General features: G+C 43.4%; 1 protein-coding gene across 1 annotated transcript in view; it reads right to left on the bottom strand.

The window, feature by feature from the left end:
- The window catches only part of LOC126237533 (zinc finger protein 879-like), a 388958-nt gene that overhangs the window by 42344 nt on the left and 323960 nt on the right, over window positions 1-22654 (bottom strand). Inside the window, exon 8 of the mRNA XM_049947716.1 lies at window positions 10843-11007. Within this exon, the coding sequence (XP_049803673.1) occupies window positions 10843-11007 (165 nt within the window). The remainder of the gene's footprint in view (window positions 1-10842; window positions 11008-22654) is intronic.

The raw sequence follows: 22654 nt of genomic DNA on the forward strand, positions 1-22654 counted from the left end.
GTCCACAAGAGCTGGTCGGCCATCCGTGAGGTATTGACGTAGTTCCGTCATTTTTGTAGTGATCGACGGCAGAGGATTTTTCTCTTCGGTGGCCTCACCTCCGTGGAAGGTCACACCCTTTAGTTTTCCAGGTTGCAGCGGGTGGGTGATCAGCTGAAGGTTCTAAATGGCAATGGAGACCTCGATCGGCATGTTGGGGAGCATCCTCTCCAGCGGCTAGCTTGCGGCGGTGGTGACCTACGTCGTCCTGCACTCACATCTTCTTGTTCATCTTCGTCATCCCGGAATTGGCGTCGGCTAAGATCGGTCTGCTGTGTTCTGGCATGGGCATCATCAAATATCTGCCGCCTTTCTTGACTAAAGCGCATCACATGTCCTGGCCGTCCACAGTGGAAACATAATGGTTGGTTATCCTGGGTCCTCCAGACATCAGTCTTCCTTGGTGCCCAAACAGGATCCTGATGCAGCATTGTAGGAATGTAACTCAGCCTGGATCTCGACTTTTTCACCGTTTTAAAGGGAAATGAAGGATGTGAGATTGGGTTCAATATCTATTCCACTTCCTCCCTTATGACCTCTTGAAGCGTCTCGGTGTTTTGCTCTCCGTGCAATCCGAGTGCCTTCTGAACTTCCTCTCTCACTATCTCACAAAGAACACTTGTGAAATCAGTTCCTTCCTCCATCACAGACATCGATAAGACATTTGGAAGCTGTTCAACCATCTTGCGTGTAATTCTTTTTTTATGCATTGTCTCGATATACTGGCACCATTTTATGAAGTCGTCTGCAGTCGAAACCTCCTTCAGGAGTAGGGCTTGATACATGTCCTCAGCAACACCCTTCATGAGATGTGCAACCGTATCTTCCTCCTCCATTCTAGGATTCGCTATTTTACACAGCTCCAAGTTGTCTTGAATGTAGGATGCTGTAGTATCTCCTGGATGCTGTGCCCTGCACTTTAATTTATCTTCAGCCTTGCACTTCTGTCGTTTTGTGTCGCCAAAATACTTGCGCAGATCCGCCTGCAATATTTCCCAGCTTGTTAACTTCTCCTTGTTGTTCTCATACCATTGCTTGGTAGAAAAAATACACGGTGTCATCCCATGTCTGTCTCTGTATATGTGCGGGTGTGTGTGTGTGTGTGTGTGTGTGTGTGTGTGTGTGTGTGTGAGTGCGCGTGCGTGCGAGTGTATACCTGTCCTTTTTTCCCCCTAAGGTAAGTCTTTCCGCTCCCAGGATTGGAATGACTCCTTACCCTTTTCCTTAAAACCCACATCCTCTCGTTTTTCCCTCTCCTTCCCTCTTTCCTGATGAAGCAACCGTGGGTTGCAAAAGCTTGAATTTTGTGTGTGTGTTTGTGTCTCTATCAACATACCAACGCTTTCGTTTGGTAAGTTAGATCATCTTTGTTTTTAGATATATTTTCCCCACGTGGAATGTTTTCCTCTATTATGTACATATTGCCACACAAGAAACTTAAGTTTGTCTTTACAACTGAATATTTAGTCCTTCAATCCAACGCACTGCATCTGGAGTTTCTAGCAGGAAGTTCTCTTTGGCACCGTGATAGGCTCGAATCCTGCATTCACTGACAATGTGGTGAACAGTCTGGTATGGAGCCCCGCAGTCACAGGCTGGATCAGGCAGCTTCTTCCACTTAAAGAGAGCATCCCTGCATTGGCCATGGCCGGTATGGATTTTGTTGAGAGTAGACCACGTCTTGCGTGGTAAGTCGAATCCACTTCGAAGTTTAGCACCTGAGAAGATGTTATGCAGGTGCACATCTGTCACTGCTTCCCACCGACCTTTCCATTCTTCAAGAGGTTTGAAATCCTCAGCAACCGTGTCAGCAGCATCGCACAGAGTTGGATGGCGTGATTTCAGTCTCTTGCGATTTAAAAGTGGCAGTTCGCTGTGCACGGGTAGGTTAGAATTCCTGGAGATCTTGTGGAATTCTCTCATAAGGGCAGTACATCTGCGTAGATCAGAAGGCATTATACCGGTTAACAGTGGAAGCCAATAAACTGGAGTAGATCTGATTGCGCCAGATATTATGCACATTGTCGTATTCAGCTGGGTATCAACAAGCCTTGTATGATGACTGTTCATCCAAACAGGTGCACAATACTCAGCACTTGAGTACACCAAGCCCAGAGATGAAGATTGCAGGATGGTTGCTGAAGATCCCCAGGTAGTCCCGCATAGCTTATGGAGGATGTTGTTTCGAGTTCTCAACTTCTAAGCTGAGTTAAGAGGGTGGTGTTTGTAGCATAGTGTACGATCCAAGATGACACCAAGATATTTTGGGTTCCAATTATGACGAAGAATTCTGCCTCTGAAACTTACTCCCAGTTTTACATTCGCCAACCGGTTATTTAGATGGAAGCAACACACTTCTGTTTTACTCACACTGGGTTGGAGTCTCCAGATTTTGAAGTAATTATCTAATGCAGACAGGTCATTGGCTAGAATCTCTTCTGTTGTCTTCATTTTCTGGTGTTTTACGGCTAGAGCCAGGTCATCGGCATAGCAGTATTTTCTGGACGAAGTGTCAGGTAAACCAGATAGATAAAGGTTGAACAGTGAGGGTGAGAGGACTGATCCTTGAGGCAATCCATTGTTCAGCTTCCTCTCTTTACTTATGTTGCTTCCAGTGATTACCTGGAACTTCCGATCACTTAGCTTGCTGTTAATCATTCAAGCCATTGTTCTGCAGGGTATGATGTGGAGAAATTTGTAAATAAGGCCTTCCCTCCACACAGTGTCGAAGGCTGCAGTTAGATCAACAAATGCCAAAGATGTTTTCTGCTTCATTTGGTATCCTGACTCTATGAAGGATGTGAGACACAATACTTGGTCACAGCAGCTACGCCCTGGTCTTAAGCCTGCCTGATCAACTGGAACGTTCTCTAGGATAGTGCTACTTATTCTGTTATATACTAACCTTTCAAAAAGCTTGTAGCAGCAGCTAAGTAGGGCAATGGGGCGATAGCTTTCTTCTTGTTGCTGGATTTGCCAGGTTTCAGAACAGATACTATCTTCGCCTTTTTAAACTCCAATGGAAGTTGACCAGTTAGCAGGATGTCAGTGAAGAATTCTGCCAGCCATTTCTTAGCTTTTCCTCCCATATGGATCAGGAATTCTGGATGGATACTATCGAATTCAGGCGCCTTAAGAGGTTTGAGGTCTTTCAGTCCAGAGTCAATGTCTGAAACTGTGAAGGGATGGGTATACTCAGATGAGGGAGATGCCTTCTTTTTCAGGTCACGGAGCTGTCGTCTAATATGTCTTGTATGTTTCTTGTCAGGAAGTTCTCTTGAGGTAGTAATGATGTGGGAAGCAATTTGGTCTGGTGTTACTTCAGAATTTTTTCTGCATGCTGGTGCACTTCCTCCCAGTTTTCTCAGAAGACTCCATGCTTTCCTGCTCGAGTGGGTAAAGTCCATATTTTCGACTGTTTCTGCCCATTTCTGCCGCCGAGACATGTCCAAGCTGGACAATAGTTCCGTAGCTACCTCTGGGTCACCACTTCGCTGGATGTGTTGATACAGTGTTTCACTTTCATCGTTCCATCCTGGAACATATCCTTTTCGGTATCCTCTTGGTGCACATTTTTAGCTGTTGCTGTTACTGTACCAATGAAGCGTTGATAGTTATTATGTGATGGAGGTATCCATCGAATGGTCTTATCCAGTTCCGTTGAAAACTTCATCCAGTCAGCTTTCTGGAAATTCCATCAAGCATGCGGAGTTGATCATATGACAGGAACCGTGCAGCCAATTTTTATTATTACAGGTCTTTGTTGGCGGTGAGAAAAGACATCTATCACTCTCCTTGTGGCGTTGATGGGAAAGCCAGTTTCGTTGTAGCTAACAAAGCATAAGTCAGGATTTGAATCCTTGTCCCAAGCAGCTGACCTGAAAGTGCCTTGATCTTTGGCATCAAACACTAGATGGAGATTATTCTCTTCGACCCATTCTGCAAGCATGCTCCCATTTTCATCATTTAGAGAGTGTTTTCAAAGTTCATGGTGACTATTGAAGTCTCCAGTGGAGTGAAGGAACATGGACATACAATTTATGTGTAATGTCAGAGAGATGCTACCTGGAAAAATTAGGGAAACTTTTCAAAGGCTACTCTCCTTGCAACAGTGTTGCACCCAAGTTCTGCTGTCTATCATAATGAGAAGTAAAGTGAATATTGTTTTCTGAGGCAAAAGAAAGTCATTTACTCCAAGGGAAACTGATTGTCATCATTAGATGAGACTAATCAGCCTACAATTGGGAAAATTACTATTTAGTACATGGTGGGTGTGACAAGATGTTCTATGAAATAATACTAAATGCCTTCCCTGAGAACGACATGTAGTTGAGTTGGTGTAAGCACATCTACATTTACATATGACGTGTGATAACAAAATAATGGGATTTTATTTAAATTTTGAGGGCTTCATAGAAATGATTTTAAATTTTTTTTATCTTGCTGGTACACATGTTCCTCAAGTATCTTTGCATTTTCAGCCATTTTGAGTATGTAGTTTACTGTTGACAGTAAAAAAAAAATAAAAATAAAAAATAAAAAATAAAAAAAAATAAAATAAAATAAAATAAAGAAGGTTATATATGTTTTTGAGAGCTCAAGAATTTTTACTTTAACTGAAGACGACGATTGTGCTAGATGCCCTACTACATCAATTACTGGCAACAGTGTGGAATAAGTAAAGAAAATGGTTCTGGAAAATCGCCAAATCACCATCAGAAAAGTTACTGATGATGTCAGCATATTCCTTGGCTTCTATCCTTATCAAAAATAAGACTGATAGTTCGGAAACCTACTCATGACAGAAATATATTGGTTCTAACAGCAACAAATTGACCTTACCCTTTTAAAGGATATTTGGAACTGCTATCAGTTAACATGAACTCTGGTTACCAAAGTACAATGGGCTACTATAATAAATAGAAAGATTTACATGTCAGGAAATTTGATAAAGAAGCAACAGTGTGGTATCTCAATAAAGAAATCAAAACTTTTAGCTCTAGAAAGGAGCACGTAGAAGAAATATGACTCAGGTTTAAAAGAATAATTGACTATAGACTTGACTGATATGTACCTAGCAGAACAGTTCATGATGGGAAGGGCCCTACAAAGTAAACAGTCACTGTAAAGGAACTTCTAAAAGTAGTGTAGAGTATTGCATAATATGCAATAGGAGTAGAACAAAGCACATGGCTATAGCCAGAGAGATGCTGAACAAAACATATTTGACTGTCAAGAGAGCAATGTGTGAAGCTTTCAATGACAAATGTAGCAGGGTATTATCAAAAGATCTCTCAACAAACACAATGAAATTCTGGTCATACGTAAAGACTGTGTTACCAATGTTAGTGTCCAAGACTCATGCACAAGACAGAAACTGAAACTGATGGTAGCGAAGTGAAAGCAGATATGCTTAACTCCATTTTCAATGTCCTTCGACAAAGGAAAATCCAGGGATACTGCCCCAAATTTAATTCTCACACCAGTGCAAAGATGAGAGATATAGACATTAGCATCTGTGGTGCTGAGAAACAGCTGAAATCACTAAATTTGAACAAAGCTCCAGGGCCAAATGGAACCCCTAACAGAATCTATACCAAATTTGCTGATGAGTTAGTCTCCATTTAAACCATACTCTACCATAGGTTCCTTGAACACAGAACAGTGCCCAGTAGCTGGAAGAAAGCAGATGTCACACCCACCTACAAGCGAGATAACAGAAGTGATATACTTGTGGATATAACAATACTCGAGAAGGAAAGTTGCTACTCACCACTGAAATCACAGTTGCCCGAGATTGCAGACGTGTGTGCGTTTGCGTGAGTGTCTGTATGCTTGTGTGTATGTGTGTTTATCACTGACAAAAGCCTTAAGGGCAGGAAGCTCTAAGTGTGTGAATCTTTTTGTTTTGCCTATCGTGACTCACCATCTCCACTATACGGTGAGTAGAAACTTTCTTTCTCTAATATTGTTACATTCCATCCTGGATTCTCCATTGTGAGAGTATATAAAATTGTCTGCCATTTTATTGGTCAGAATTTCGAAAAAGCAAACAATCTGATTAATAGGAAAATCCTGTGCTACCTTGATGTATAAATGAAAAACTATGAATTGTGTGTTTTGGTAATGTTGAGTGGAAAGGTAATTTTGAGGGTTAGAACTATCTTTATTACATAAGAACGTTTATTATGGAGCACATTCTCATGTTGTTGATCTATTTATTTGCCTGAGGTATTCCTTATGGGCTTATGGCCATAGGGTGCTTGGGTTTCGGGTTCCGCTGAGTATGTCAGGAGTCCACTACATGCTGCAGGCAGCTACAAGTGTAGCAGAGGCTGTGAGGTGTGGACTGGATGGTTTTATAGGTTAGAGGACTTGGGGAAACACAAAAAGGGCTTCAGTCACAAAGAGTGCAGGTCGAACATAGGAACAATGTAGATACAGGAACCATTGGTAAAATAGTTGTAAATTGCTGTGTTCGGAAAGTACCAGAGCTCCAAGTGCTAATAGAAAACACTGATGCTTGAATTGTTATAGGCACTGAAAGCTGGCTAAAGCCGGAGATAGGTTGAGCCAAAATTTTTGTGGAAAGGATACACTAAACGTGGTGGAGTGTTTGTCACTGTGACAAGTAGTTTATTTTGTAATGAAATTGAAGCAGACTGTTTGTGTGAGTTATTATGGGCAGAAGTCATCCTTGGCAACCACAATATAATAATAATTGGATCCTTTTACTGATCTCCCAACTTATATGATACAACTGCTGAAAGGTTCAACGAAAATTTGAGTTCAATTTCAAGCACATATCCGACTCATACAATTATAGTTTGTGGTGGCCTTAATTTACACTTGATATGTTGGCAAAAATACATGTTTAAACCCGGGGTTATGCATAAAATATCATCCAAACTTGTACTCAATCCATTCTCTGAAAGTTAGTTCAAGCAGTTCGTTCATGAACCCATGCGAAGAGTAAATGGTTGTGAAAACACACTTGATCTCTTAGCAACAAATATCCTGAGATAATAATGAGCATCAAAATGGATACAGGGATTAGTGAAAACAGGGCTGTCATAGTGAGACTGAATATTGTAACACCCCAACTCCTCCAAAAATAAATGAAACATATACCTAATTAAAAAAGAAGATAAAAATTCACTTGACGCCTTCCCGACACAATCTCCACTCTTCCAAATTAACAATGTAAATGTAGACCAGATATGGTGTTGATAGCAATTCAGAGATTTACACCAAATAAATTAACAAACGGCGGAGCTGATTCCCCTTGATATACAAAATGGGTCAGAACACTGCTGCAGAGAGTACAAAAAAAGCATGCCAAATTCAAATGAACACATAATCTCCAAGACTGGCAATCTTTTACAGAAGCTCAAAATTTAGTGCAGACAAAAATGCAAGATGCTTATAATAGTTTCCAAAATGAAACTTTATCTCGAAACTTGGCAGAAAATTTGAAGAGATTCTGGTCGTATGTAAAGTTTGCTAGTGGCAAGACACAGTCAATGCCTTCTCTGCACAACAGCAATGGAAATAATATTGGCTACAATGCTGATAAGCAGAGTTACTAAGCAGAGCCTTTCGAAATTACTTCACCAAAGAAGATGAAGTAAATATTCCACAACTTGAAACAAGAACAACTGCCAACATGAGTAACTTATAAGTCGATATCCTTGGAGTAGTGAAGCAACTTAAATCACATAATAAAAGCAAGTCTTCTGGTCTGGACTGTATACCAATTATGTTCCTTTCAGAGAAAGTTGATGCAATAACTCCATATTTGACAATCATTAACAAACGCTCGCTCAACGAAAGATCTGTACCCAAAAACTGGAAAATTGCATAGATCACACCAATATTCAAGAAAGGTAGTAGGAATAATTCACTAAATTACAGACCCATGCCATTAATGTTGATATGCAGTAGGATTTTAGGACATATGTTGTGTTCAAATTACCTTGAAGAGAATGGTCTATTGACACACAGTCAACACGGATTTAGAAAGCATCATTCTTGTGAAATGTGAAAATGAACACTTTACAAAATGAAAAATAGTAATGTTCTATGGTTACAACACAATAAGTTACAATTGCAATAAGTCAACACATACAAGTACCTGAGTGTAGCAATCTCTAGGGATATGAAATGGAACAATCACATTGGTCAGTCATAGCAGGTGGCACACTTCAGTTCATTGGTAGAATACAAGGTGCATTCAAGTTCTAAGGCCTCCGATTTTTTTTCTAATTAACTACTCACTCGAAATCGATGAAACTGGCGTTACTTCTCGACGTAATCGCCCTGCAGATGTACACATTTTTCACAACGCTGACGCCATGATTCCATGGCAGCGGCAAAGGCTTCTTTAGGAGTCTGTTTTGACCACTGGAAAATCGCTGAGGCAATAGCAGCACGGCTGGTGAAAGTGCGGCCACGGAGAGTGTCTTTCATTGTTGGAAAAAGCCAAAAGTCACTAGGAGCCAGGTCAAGTAAGTAGGGAGCATGAGGAATCACTTCAAAGTTGTTATCACGAAGAAACTGTTGCGTAACGTTAGCTCGATGTGCGGGTGCGTTGTCTTGGTGAAACAGCACACGCGCAGCCCTTCCCGGACATTTTTGTTGCAGTGCAGGAAGGAATTTGTTCTTCAAAACATTTTCATAGGATGCACCTGTTACCATAGTGCCCTTTGGAACGCAATGGGTAAGGATTACGCCCTCGCTGTTCCAGAACATGGACACCATCATTTTTTCAGCACTGGCGGTTACCCGAAATTTTTTTGGTGGCGGTGAATCTGTGTGCTTCCATTGAGCTGACTGGCGCTTTGTTTCTGGATTGAAAAATGGCATCCACGTCTCATGCATTGTCACAACCGACGAAAAGAAAGTCCCATTCATGCTGTCGTTGTGCGTCAACATTGCTTGACAACATGCCACACGGGCAGCCATGTGGTCGTCCGTCAGCATTCGTGACACCCACCTGGATGACACTTTTCGCATTTTCAGGTCGTCATGCAGGATTGTGTGCACAGAACCCACAGAAATGCCAACTCTGGAGGCGATCTGTTCAACAGTCATTCGGCGATCCCCCAAAACAATTCTCTCCACTTTCTCGATCATGTCGTCAGACCGGCTTGTGCGAGCCCGAGGTTGTTTCGGTTTGTTGTCACACGATGTTCTGCCTTCATTAAACTGTCGCACCCACGAACGCACTTTCGACACATCCATAACTCCATCACCACATGTCTCCTTCAACTGTCGATGAATTTCAATTGGTTTCACACTACGCAAATTCAAAAAACGAATGATTGCACGCTGTTCAAGTAAGGAAAACGTCGCCATTTTAAGTATTTAAAACAGTTCTCATTCTCGCCGCTGGCGGTAAAATTCCATCTGCCGTACGGAGCTGCCATCTCTGGGACGTATTGACAATGAACACGGCCTCATTTTAAAACAATGCACATGTTTCTATCTCTTTCCAGTCCGGAGAAAAAAAAATCGGAGGCCTTAGAACTCAAATGCACCTCGTAAATTGGAAATGCAATAAGTCAAGAAAGAAGATTGCTTTATTGTGTCCCATTCTAGAATATTGCTCAAGTGTGTTGGATCTGTACCAGTTAGGACTAACTGGAAATATTGAGGCAGCACAAATGGTCACAGGTTCATTTGAGTCATGGGAGAATGTCACAGAAATACTGAAGAAACTGGAATGGAATATGCTTGAAGATAGATGCAAACTATCTTGAGAAATCCTATTCAGATAGTTTCAAGAATCAGTTCTAAGTGCTGAGTAGGAATATACTACAGCCTCCTACACTCACTTCGTGTCACTCCCATAGGGATTGCGAGGACATGATTAGGCTAATTACAGTGTGCTGTTATCAGTTTTTCCATGATCCATACATGGGTGGTAACGTGAAGGAGCCATAACAGCTGGCACTATGGCATGCACTTGACAGTGGTTTGCAGTCAAATAAGAAGTTCTCCAAATGTATAGGAAATAAAAATATGTCTACACTTGAATGAGTTGTCTTCAGTCCAAAGACTAGTTTGATGGAGCTTTCCAGGCTACTCTATCCTGTGAAAGCCTCTTTATCTCCAAATAACTTCTGCAACCTACATCCTTCTGAATCTGCTCATTGTATTCATCTCTCTGTCTCACTCTACAATTTTTACCCCTCCCCCCCCCCCCCCCCAAAACACTGACACACACACACACACACACACACACACACTCTCTCTCTCTCTCTCTCTCTCTCTCTCTCTCTCTCTCTCTCTCTCCCTCCAGTACTAAACTGGTGGTCCATTGATGTCTCACAACATGTCGTGTCAACTGACCCATACTTCCAGTCAGGTTGTGCCACAAACTTCTGTTCTCCCCAGTTGTTCCCAGTACTTCCTCGTTAGTTACGTGATCTACCCATATAATCCTCAGCATTCTCCTGTAGCACTACATTCCAAAGCTATTACTGTCTTCTCTTCTAAGCTGTTTATCATCCATGTTTCATTTCCTTACATGGCTACACTCCACACAAATACCTTAAGAAAAGACTTCCTAACACTTAAATCTATATTCAATGTTAACAAATTTCTGTTCTTCAGAAATACTTTTCTAGCAATTGTCAGTCTACATTTTATATCCTCTCTACCTCAGTCATCATCAGTTAGTTTGCTGCCCAAATAGCAAAACTCATCTACTACTCTTAAGTGTCTTGTTTCCTAATTTTGTTCCCTCAGCATCACCTAATTTAATTCCACTACATTCCATTACCCATTGATATTACTCACCTGGTAAGTACGAGTAGTGCTTCTGTTGGTATTTATGGCATTAGGGTCATCACTGTTCCGGTGACGCCTCTTCATGTGCTTATTGTAGTTTGCCCAATTTGTGAACTCTCGCCTGCACTCCTGACAGCTGTATGGCCTCTCCCCCGTGTGCTGCCGCCTGTGCACCTGCATGCAATTAAGATTCACAAAGTGTGTACCAAATGTGGTTTCATTTATGTAAACCCTTCAAGTGACAATATACTTTTTTCCAGCACATCAATGAAATAAATGTCAGTATGTACTCTTTTGGAATAGTAATGAATAGAACTGCTCAATCTATTATATATTTCTCAGTCCATCATAAGCTACTGGGTAGCAAATATTTATACCAATGTATCATGAGAATAAAAATTACACACGGTAGTTCCCATTGTACATACATTTACCAGTGTGAATTGACAGCATTTTTACTAATCTTTGAAAAGATAAGGAGCAGAATTAAGAGCAAAATAAGAATACTGTTATCACAGAATGTTCTGGCACTCACAATTCAGCCTGCGGGCAACTGACACAGATTATGCTGATCTCGAGATACCCAAACAGAATCCATATCATTACAAATGTCAGCCACCTACACTGCTCTGTAGTTGTTTTTATTTCATATTTTATAAAACATTCACAATGAGCCCATTTTGGCATATTGCCATCATCAGGTGCTCTGTAAATACATAAATAAGCAATGGTCTTAATATAATGGCCTGTAACTACGACCACAAAAGTTATAATACATTGTTAGGTGTTTTTAGCTTACAGTAATATTGTTGCTGTCATATCGTCACTGTCGTGTCCTGTCTTTTTTAGAATTATTATTTCTCCTTAGATACACACTGGAAATGTATATCTGATTTTAGTTGGTTTCCATGTATGCTATTCTTTTGACTGCCTGCAAAGGTAGTACGTGCTTTTGCCTGTTGTGGCCGGTGACAGTGAAACAGACTGCCACCAGTGCCTGATAGTTTACTACATGTACACAACCCACTACTGAACACTGCACGTGAAATGGCACTTTGGTGTTGCACACTTATAATGGTAGACAGTTTGCGTGTGGTGTTGAATGCTCTGTTTAAAGCAATTAAGTTCCAAATATCGAGTGCCAAGCAACAGTTTTAGTTGCACTAGAGCTCGAGTTCTGCACAGATGGACAGTCCATGGATATCCACACAGTAATTACCTAGTGGATAAAAGCTTGTTTGGATATAGACATAAGCGGGTTATACTTACAGATATCTATAATAATAAATAATAATAATAATAATTACACTCTGGTTAAAAGAGAGACAACAATACAACACACAATATCTGGAGAAGTATAGATGCATCCACCACAGCAAGTCCTTCTTCCTGGACTTTCACACTATTAAATGTGATTCCTATTTCTGTTCTAACAGCTATTGCGTCTGAGTAATTACTTTTTCTTTTGCAATAAAATGACTGAATTATGCAATTATCAAAAGATGCCACAAAGTGACACTTATGCTGTTCTAGTGCAAGCCATTCTTTGGAATCTTTGTTCCACAGTCTAACTCCTGTCTTGAGTATTACATATAACATAAATAATGTTTAGCATAAAATCATGGAATCTATAAATGTTTCTGTGAATATGGTGTGGAAAGTTCTGGCATAAACTTCACTAGTTTCACACTTGTACAGCTACAGGATGCCATCTGAATACACAATGTTTCTTTTAAGTATATTTAAATAAAGAGTATAATACAATGCTTGCTAGAATGAGAAACGTAGCATGTTGACATGCTTTAACATACATATTATAAACAAGCTATGTGACTAACATTTAACAATATGCAAAATATGATGATGGAATTCATTCGACTTCCCAATGTTGCAAAAATACTCCACAGAAAGTTTCAAAAAATCAGAAACTTTCAAAAAATCCATTTCAGTAATTATGATATTATTACAATTTATGGAATGTTCTGGTAATATGACAATGCAGTTACAATTTGCCTATACTTTCTAATTTTATGACACGTATATACAATGTTTGTTGATAAAATGTTAAAAAATTGATATGAAATTTCTTTTCAGCATGAGGCCTTAAACATAAATGAGGCAAAAATGATCTGAGGCATCCTTAGATGCAGAAATAAATGAGTTTCAATTTGATATAAGTGACAAGTATGTTCTGTCAGTAATTTGCAAAAAAACGTAGAATTCGAGTGTAGCTTTCAGGAGACAAAAATTCAGACAGGCACAAGTCTCTCATACTGATTGGGTTAAAATGTTTCACAAAACTTTAATGTCCACAGATGCAAATGTGAGTGTGATGCCACTAATATTTCTCTTATTCTTGCAGATGTTTAGTGGTAGCATTACTACCCTTTTAACTTTGAAGGTAAATAGCATTTCATTACATTTCGTTCATCACTGTCAAAGCACAATATTTTGCAATTATAAATGTACTAACATCAAACTTCTTGATTTGGAGATAACTTGGTATTTTCACAGTAATATATTTGTGGGGACACAAGCTCTATGGACTTCTGTCCCCAAGAATATAGCTGCGAAAACAGTATCTCTGGACCTTGGACAGTGTGTTCTGAGATGCCAAGTGTTTAAGTTGAATCTGTCCATACAAGGTGTATAAATAAATATTGTGTGTGTGAATCAGTAATGTTAACAGTCATTACACATCATGAACATCATGTTTATTACCCAAATCCAACATTGGTGACCCCGAGTTTTTTGACGACTGTGCCGCAACATTTTCATGTGACACATTGCTCCACCTCCATCCAACATAAGAAACCAACACTTTGCTGACGTGGATCCTATATACACTGACAGTTAGCCAGCTGCAGTCAATAACAGCAAGTGTTGTGGGTGTTTATCTAACGACTTTCAGCGTTACACAAGATGGAAATTGTAATACTTCTGTGTTTAATACCCGCACAACAATGCAACCATTGTCACATCATCGCACACATAAGGACTATGATATTGAACTTCCATTAACTACAGTGCCTTTAATGAACACTGAAAATAGTGCTACGAGTGCTTATGTGCACACTAACCTCGTCACACTATATAACGAAGGGACAATGGCAATCGGTGGTAGTGAAGAATGGCACTACCTTTCCACTCCCAGCATTTTTGAGTGCAGTATTCCAGTTGATATACGTAGGTTAGAACTTGAATAGTGGCAACACTGCTGTGGAGACACTATGCAATGGTATCTAATATTGTCGCTGATAGCACACATTGTTGAAATATCTACCTAACCTCTGGGCAAATGGAATCGCCCGTCCCATGTCACCAGCATGCGCACAAACAAGGGAAACACAGTCACTTGTGAGCGAGTGGTCTGACACTATGTTTTCAAAACGGACACAATGGTGTGGGAGCAAAATTGAATGTGCCATAGGTCGTACTGCATGACAGTGTCATCAAGATCCTCAAGAGGTTGTGGGGAATCAGCACTGCCGTACCGAACTGTGGCACATTGGGTAAAAGCCTTCAACGAAGGTCGGCAAACTGTGGCAGACATGCATCGGGCAGGTTGTCCTATTATCTCTGAAGAAGAAGTGCATGCTGTTGCCATATTACCTGAAGGAACCCCTGGGCATGCGAAAAATTGCATCATGATGGGTTCCGCAGGAACTGACGGAAATGCAGAAATGGATGTGTTACAACGCTACTTGGAGCACTATGAGCACCAAGGAGGGGCTTTCTTATGCCATATCGTAAGACTGGATGAGACGTGCCACATTGAATGAGCCAAAACTGAATCGCCAATCCAACGAATGGCGTAATTCTGGGTTGCCGCAAAAATCAAAAGTGTGTCAGAGCCCCAGTATGGTGATTCTCGTGTACAACTGTGATGGTGTTATGCTAACACATTATGATCCTCTGCGGCAGACCATCGATGCACAGTATTACTGTTCGTTGTTGGAGCATCATCTGCGACCAGCTTTGCAAAAGAAGTGGCGACACTTTCTGTGCAACCCACCCATCATTTTGCACGACAATGCGTGAGTGAATACACTGCAAGCTGTGGCTGCTCTGTTCAGTTGATGGGACTGGTAAGTACTGTACCATCCACCATACTCCCCGGACTTAAGTCCTTCTGACTTTGATTTGATTTCAAAGATGAATGAACCACTTCGTGTCATTCGCTTCAGAACTGTTCCAGAGATTTAACAGGCAGTAGACCGCTCCATTCGCACCATCAACAGAACAGGTTCTGCTAATAGTATATTATGCCTTCCACATTGCTGGCAACGGGTTCTACACAATGCTGGTGACTAGTTTGAAGGACAGTAATAGGTGCAAACATGTAACTCTTTTGTATAGGTTGTGAATAAATAGTTGCTACGATTTAAGTTCCAACCCTCTTACATTCGGCTAGTACTAATGCTACTCGCACGTCTCTCTATGAACCGAGTGAGTATCATTATTGAGATGTCAGGCATTGACAGGTTACCAACCACAGTGGTGTAACAAATGCCGAACTATCAGTGACAACAAACAAACAAGCAGATCGGTGTATTTGGTGGTCTCAGGGAGAGATAATGCCAGTTCATAGTGATTTTGAACAGAATGGCATATTCCTGCAAACTGCTTTCACTCTCACACATCACGTGGGTGACATTATGGCAGCTGCACCGTGTACCACAGTACACCTCGGGCGTGACGTCACGGCCCCGCCGCTGCACCGCTCCCCATACTCTAGCTTGCACCGGCATATGCTGATGCCCGCCGCGTGCTGGTATGGACACACGACCCAATCGTTTTACCGTGACCACGCATCAACAGCTACCAGGATGCCAAAACAGACACATTAACGGCACTATGACCACAAGATGAATATCAAGTTCAAAACAAACATTACTGCTGCACCTACAGTGAACCCCATACCATGCGGGTCAACAATTGGCCACGAATTTATCCAGGTAATGACGGTTACAGGACATGTCGCCGATCCTACGGGCACAATGCACGGATCTCCCATGCTGCGATGGCCTACGTTCGACTGTGACTTCACCCCACCTACCGTGATGCACGTTATGACCGAGGTGGGCAATTCCGACTTACTCGCTACGCCGTCCACGCCGCACGCTACGTTTCGTTACACCGATGCCACCGCGGCAACTGCGATGGCTGCGAGGCGACTAATGGAACAGTGTACACAGAGGACACGCGGATGAACACCGTCAGAAAACAGTGAAATCCGACAGAACTATATTTCTCCACAGTCTGCAGATGCCTCCATACATCACAGGGGTGATGGCACACAGATACCAGCTGCACCGCAACACTCGCCACTCCAAGGGTGTAACATCACCGCCCGGCCAGCCGTGCCGCATGCCGAACCACAGCTCCATCCAAAATATCACACCACACCGTGCCGACAGGTACAACAAACAGTGGCTATATGTCATCGAGCCACCAAAGTCGGTCCGAGCAATGCCGTGCAACTACTGCACGGTGAAAAATAAGTGGGACCGACGCAAAACAACCACTACGGGAACCACTCACCATCTATCAAACTCCACCTGCCGCCCACTCACACAGACTCACCAGAGGTGTGGTTTGCTTTATGCAAATGTACAATGAGGCCAGCTAGGATTGCTGACGAACAGAGCGAGCCGTTACTACTTCTCGACCGTGTCGGTGAACAGTGGATCTCGTCAGTGATCTACTGTTAAATACTCCAACTGCGCACAAGTACGAGACAGTGAAGTCACTAATATTGCAATGATTATCACGCACACTGGAGCAACAACTACACCTCACCATAAATGAGAGGACGCTGGGCAACGACATGCCATCGGCATTACGTGTAAAATGCGCCAGATTAACAACCTACCACCAGACTGGGCCCTATTGTCATTATGGTTATTCAAGCTCCCAGAGCAAATAGAGACAGCAGATCTAGTAGAAACAGACACACCACTGGAAACACACCTCAAACTGGCCGATAGGGTACTGGCACTCACACGACACCAGACACTGATCAGTGCCAGGACACCTATCTATGACCGCCACGCCTGCGGCGAATAGGGTGCACAACAGACAAGGAGAGCAGCAGTGGCACACACAGTGCAAAACACTGCATGCAGACCCAGGGAAACCTCCTCCTCCTCCTCCCCCCCCCCTCCCCCGTAACTGGACCCTCAGCTAACTTCAGGCCACGACCGCTGCAGCGCAGCAACAATCACGTCGCACAGATTCAGTTCCTGCAGGAAATCAACAAAAAAGGGAGACAGCTGATGGCTGGTCAGCCACAACACAGCACAGCCAAAATAAAACGACAAGCGACTATATTGGTTTCACGCGCGGTTCAGCGCCAATGCACACCACTGCCGATAGCCGTGTGGCTACCCGAACTACATCGGTGGACAGGCGCGCACCAGCCCACCTCCCCACAGCAAGTTGCCTTTCTACTGGCAATACCAAAGCACATAACACACCACACACACGAGCAGATGGCACGCAATTGTCTGTTTACGACTGCCGGCTACATCGGTACCTGCCGGTCGATACGGGCGCGGAGATCGGCACACTACCCCCGCATCCCAAAACACGAGATTACGAGCCCTCGACCGTACAACTCCGAACGGCAAATGACGCGATAACACTGGTAATGGGGACAACATCCGCGACACTCTAGCTACACGTCCACACACCGTGCCCACGGACTTTCTTTGGGGCCGAAACAGTGGAACTGTTGCTCGGAGTGGACTTCCTCTGTCATTACCGTCTCATCCCAGACCTCAGATGGGCTCTGTTATTACAAGGTGATGGACAACACCCTACAGGGGGCGTCTGCAGTGACAGTCTGCCTTCCTTTGTAGACCCGTCCCCTCCACTGCTAGACTTTGAGAACGCAGCGGATCTCGCATTACAATGTGCAACACTGTACAATGAACTTGACAAAAGAAATACGGCCTACACGAACATCTACAAAGAGAACAACAAAACACGTACAGAGAACTAGCAGCTATGCAGCCGCCATCACGAACTGGACAGCCGACTGCAATGAATCTGGCAGCGACTACAGATGGCCCGATGCACCCGACAGCCGCAGGATAGCTGCACAACCACTAGCACGGATACACAGGTTGTTACGGTGTCTATTATACTTGGTGATGCAGCTCTCACAAGCAGGATGAACAGTAAGAATGTTTCTGCTCTCGCGAGCTGATCACTCACTGACAAGGATACCACCTCTGTGGACAGGTTAGACAACAGGATTCCATCTCCTGGACCATCCCTACCAATCAAAACAGTTAGCACAGTTATGGACGGCACCGTCCACAGAATTAATACCACCACCCGTATGCCACCACCACCACCGCCTAGCCCCCACAAACTCACGGCGGCCATGGCAGCCATTGAAGAACTTCTCCAGGATGCTTTAATCAGACCTTCCAACAGTGCACGGGCATCAGCTATCACTATGCGGCCAAAGAAAGATGGTTCATGGTGCCTCTGTGGCGACTACTGGTACCTCAACGCCAGAACAATTATAGATAGCTACCTTGTCTGGAATATCCGAGATTTCACACACGAGTTGGCAGGGGCAACCATCTTTAGTGTAATGGACTGTAAAAGAACGTACTCCGACATACCTATGGAGGAGATTCACAAAACAGCCATTATCTCTCCATTCAGTTCACATAAATTCTTATTCAAGCTGTTTGGACTGAAAAACGCTGCACAAACATGGCAAAGATTCATTGATGTTTTTCAATGTGCCATGCGGTTACTGCTATTTATAAGATTTAATTATATTCTCAAAATCCACAGAGGAACACGTACGACACCTGCGTGGAGTATACGACAAGCTGTCACAACACGGGGTGGAAATTAATACTGACAAATACCACCTGTGACAGCCTTGCGTCATGTTCGTCAGCCTTCCAGTCAACCCAACAGGCATACGGCCCATACAGGGCAAAATTGAGTAGATTACTAACTGTTCCCCTCTCACAAATTACCAAGAACTACGTAAATTGTCTACTGACAACACCTACTCCAGGCAGCTGAAACTCTTACTTCCTATCACAGAAGCTCTACAGAGGAAAAATACATCGGTGAAGAGGAAGCTAACACGAACAGCTGAGATGCAAACTGCATTCGACAACACTAAAGCTCAACTAGCCCACACCATCACACTTGCACGGCCTTAACGGGATGCTCATCTTATCATTACATCAGATGCAAGCGACCGAGCGATAGGTGCTGTATTACAGCAGAAAGTGTCAAAGGAGGTGGTCGACCTTTGACCGCAAACTACTGGCCGTGTACAAAGCGGTGTGCTACTCCTGCGACGATACCGAAGGGAGACCACTTACTATACCGTCAAGCATTACCCCGTCTGCCACTGCCACACCACCAGGTTTAGGCACTTGGACCACATCTCACAGTTCACAACAGACGTTCACCACATGCTCGGAGTGGACAATATGGTTGTGGTTTACCCGTCCCACCTAGTGGCCGTGACCAATTAACTGGATTTTGATAATCTTGTGGACGCACAGATTACAACTACGGCAATGCTCAGTGCCTGAAACCAACTAGTTTGATGCGACGTGTCAACTGGGAGGCAATGAACTTTTGTCCCTGCCAACTATTGCTGAACAACATTCAACTTGCTCCATAACTTAGCTCAACCTTGAGTGCACCCCGCAATGAAATTAGTTTCGGAGCGTTACATATGGTCGAATACGGAGAGGGATTGTGCCACTTGGACACAAGTGTGCATTCCTTCCCAGAGCGCGAAGACAGGATGACACAAGCACGGGTGTTAGGGAACTTCCCTGTCCCGAAGGGCCATTTTTGACACGCTCACATAGATTTAGTAGAGCCACTACCTGAATCAAACAGATTTAGTTATATCCTATCGGTCATCAACCAAATGACTCAGTGGGTGGAGGCTGCTCCGTTGAGGGACATATCAGCAGAGACAGTGGTGAGATCATTTATCAGCCAACGGATAGCGGGATTTGGCTGCCCTGACCGCTAACAACCGATCAGGGCAGACAATTCGAATCGACAGAGTTTACAGAACTGCACTGCCTCTGTGGCTGCCACCGATTTCATACCACAGCCTACCTACCATCCACAGTCAAATGGCCTAGTGGAGTGGTGGCACCGTACGCTGTAAACAGCACTGGTGTGCCACAATAACGAACGGTCAGAGATGCTATCCTGGGTGCTGGTGGGTATCAGAACGGCCCACAAAGATGACCTCGATGCCTCGCTAGTGTCGATCGTCTACAGTGAAGCAATTAGTGTCCTGGCGGAATTTATCACACAGACAATGGACGAAGGCAATGAGGGCCTCCCAGACCTTGTATGACGGGTCAGAGAATGGCCACGCAGCAGCAGAGTCCCACTGCCTTCAAATCACACAACAACCACTGTACTCGTGGAAAAAAACAACCTACAGACTTGCACTCACGTAATGCTACGCACAGATGTCATCGAGCCAGAGCTGTACCCAGCATACAGTGGACCGTATAAAGTACTAATACCAGGATCCGACACATTCAAAATCGTGATAGCTGGCAAACCCACTACCGTGTCTGTCGATAGACGGAAGACAGTGTGGACTTGGGCAGAGATGTCGGGAAGTCCCTTTGATCTCACGCCACAACGCAACCCCCTTTTCCGTCACAGTCGATGTCAAACACAACCTTCCAGAAGATGTCAGTGTCTCTAAATCACACGACGATCGTGGTATCTGCCACATACAAAAATCAACAGGTCAGCAACAGCACGGTGTCGCAATCATTGTACCGCTCCACACTGATACTACAGTCAGTCGATACAGCTGCACTCTTATCTACACTATCCGAGGATGACATCCTACATGTGTCAACCCCAGACCACAATGTGGAAAACCGGACACAGGATCAACCTACATCCCCATGACAGGACCACGTACAATCACCAGTGGACGACCTAACGATGGCACCTCCACTACCACCTACTCGGCCAGTACCGATGTCATAAACAGGCAGACCACACCGCAACACAACTTAAAAGACCACACTGCAATACAACTTCAGCACTCCAGGCCATTGGGGGAAGAGTCCTGTGGGGACACAAGCTCTACTGCCTTCCATCCCCAAGAATATCGCTGCAAAAACAGTGTCTCTGGACCTCGGACAGAGTGTTCTGAGGCGCCAAGTGTTTTAAGTTGTACCTGTCCGTATAATGCGTATAATTAAATATTATGTATGTGGATCGGTAATGCCGACACTCATTACACATCACGAACACTGTGTTCATTACCCAAATCCTACACATTCATTTCCAAATATATGAGTTCTCTTATTTCAATATTTTCTAAAAACCGCACCTTAATGGATTACACTGTATTTCTAAATGTTCACTTACTTCAAAGATAGCTGATTTCATTTTAGCTGCTGCTGTGCAGCTTTTGACATGTACTATTTCTTGCAAGATCTTTTATTTTAGTCTAATGCCATACCTCGGCTCTCTCTATCCAGGATCATCCCCAGATCTAAAATGTCTTGCTGTAGTTCTTGGTATGCACTTTGCTTGGCCAGGTATCACAGAGAATTTTGTGGTGGACACAACAAAGAGAAACAGAAAAATGAGCGGACATCATTATTGGTACAGATCACCTCCTTTTTGCTTTGTTCATTATAGTATTGCTTAAATTGTGTTAGGTGGATACAGCACATTTTGTGCATCTGGAACAACCTCAGATGAATGTACCAAGTCATAGGTGAAAGTATGGTGCAATATCAAGGACCAGCTGAGATTTGGACCAGGCATCATTTACATAAGGTAGCGCATATTTTGCCAAGAAACAGATTTACATAAAAAGCAAACCAAGCAATTACAGTGTGTAAGATAATAGGCTTCGTGGTGGAATTAATGAGAGAGTATATACAATAGTAGACCCATGTGACACTACAAGAAAGGGAACATTTAATCTTAACACAGTAGCAAGTGCTGTCAACAGTAACTTTTCTGAACTGCGCAGATGGCAGCTCTCCCTTTGTTCCCGTCACTACCCCGGTCTTCCACCTTCACTAGTCCCTGTCCTCCATCAACCTATCACCTTCCCTGCTCCCATTCCAGCAATACACACGCCTTCTATCCCACCGACACAACTACCATTTTTTATCCTTCTCTACTTCTCATCTCCTCCTCCTGCCCACCCTCCTTTCCTCTAGCACAGCTTCCCACCACTGCACCTAGCAGCCCTATCACGTCCCCAACACATCCCTGTACACTCCCACATGCATCACCATCCACCACCCATACCGTACTATCCCTTCCCCTTCCTGACCAATGCCTCTTCCTCTCACCCATCACCTACTCAAGTAGATTGCTGCTCACATCAGATGCAGCCGCAATCAGGTCCCAGCATACAGAGACAGTGACCGTGTGTGTGTGTGTGTGTGTGTGTGTGTGTGTGTGTGTGTGTGTGAGGCATGATTGTGTGAATGGTCCAAATGGCTCTGAGCACTATGGGCCTTAACTGCTGTGGTCATCAGTCCCTTAGAACTTAGAACTACTTAAACCTAACTAACCTAAGGACATCACACACATCCATGCCCAAGGCAGGATTTGAACCTGCGACTGTAGCAGTCACGCGATTCCAGACTGTAGCGCCTAGAACCGCTCGGCCACTTCGGCCGGTGAATGTGTGTACAATTTCTATTTCATAAATAGTATTTTGTCCAAAATCTTAACATTCTAGGAATCTTTTTCATTGTGCCTGTCTGTTACTCAAAATCTCCTCTACGTGGTGAGTAGCAATCTATTC

This window comes from Schistocerca nitens, chromosome 2 (genome assembly GCF_023898315.1).
Source record: "Schistocerca nitens isolate TAMUIC-IGC-003100 chromosome 2, iqSchNite1.1, whole genome shotgun sequence".
NCBI lineage: Eukaryota > Metazoa > Arthropoda > Insecta > Orthoptera > Acrididae > Schistocerca > Schistocerca nitens.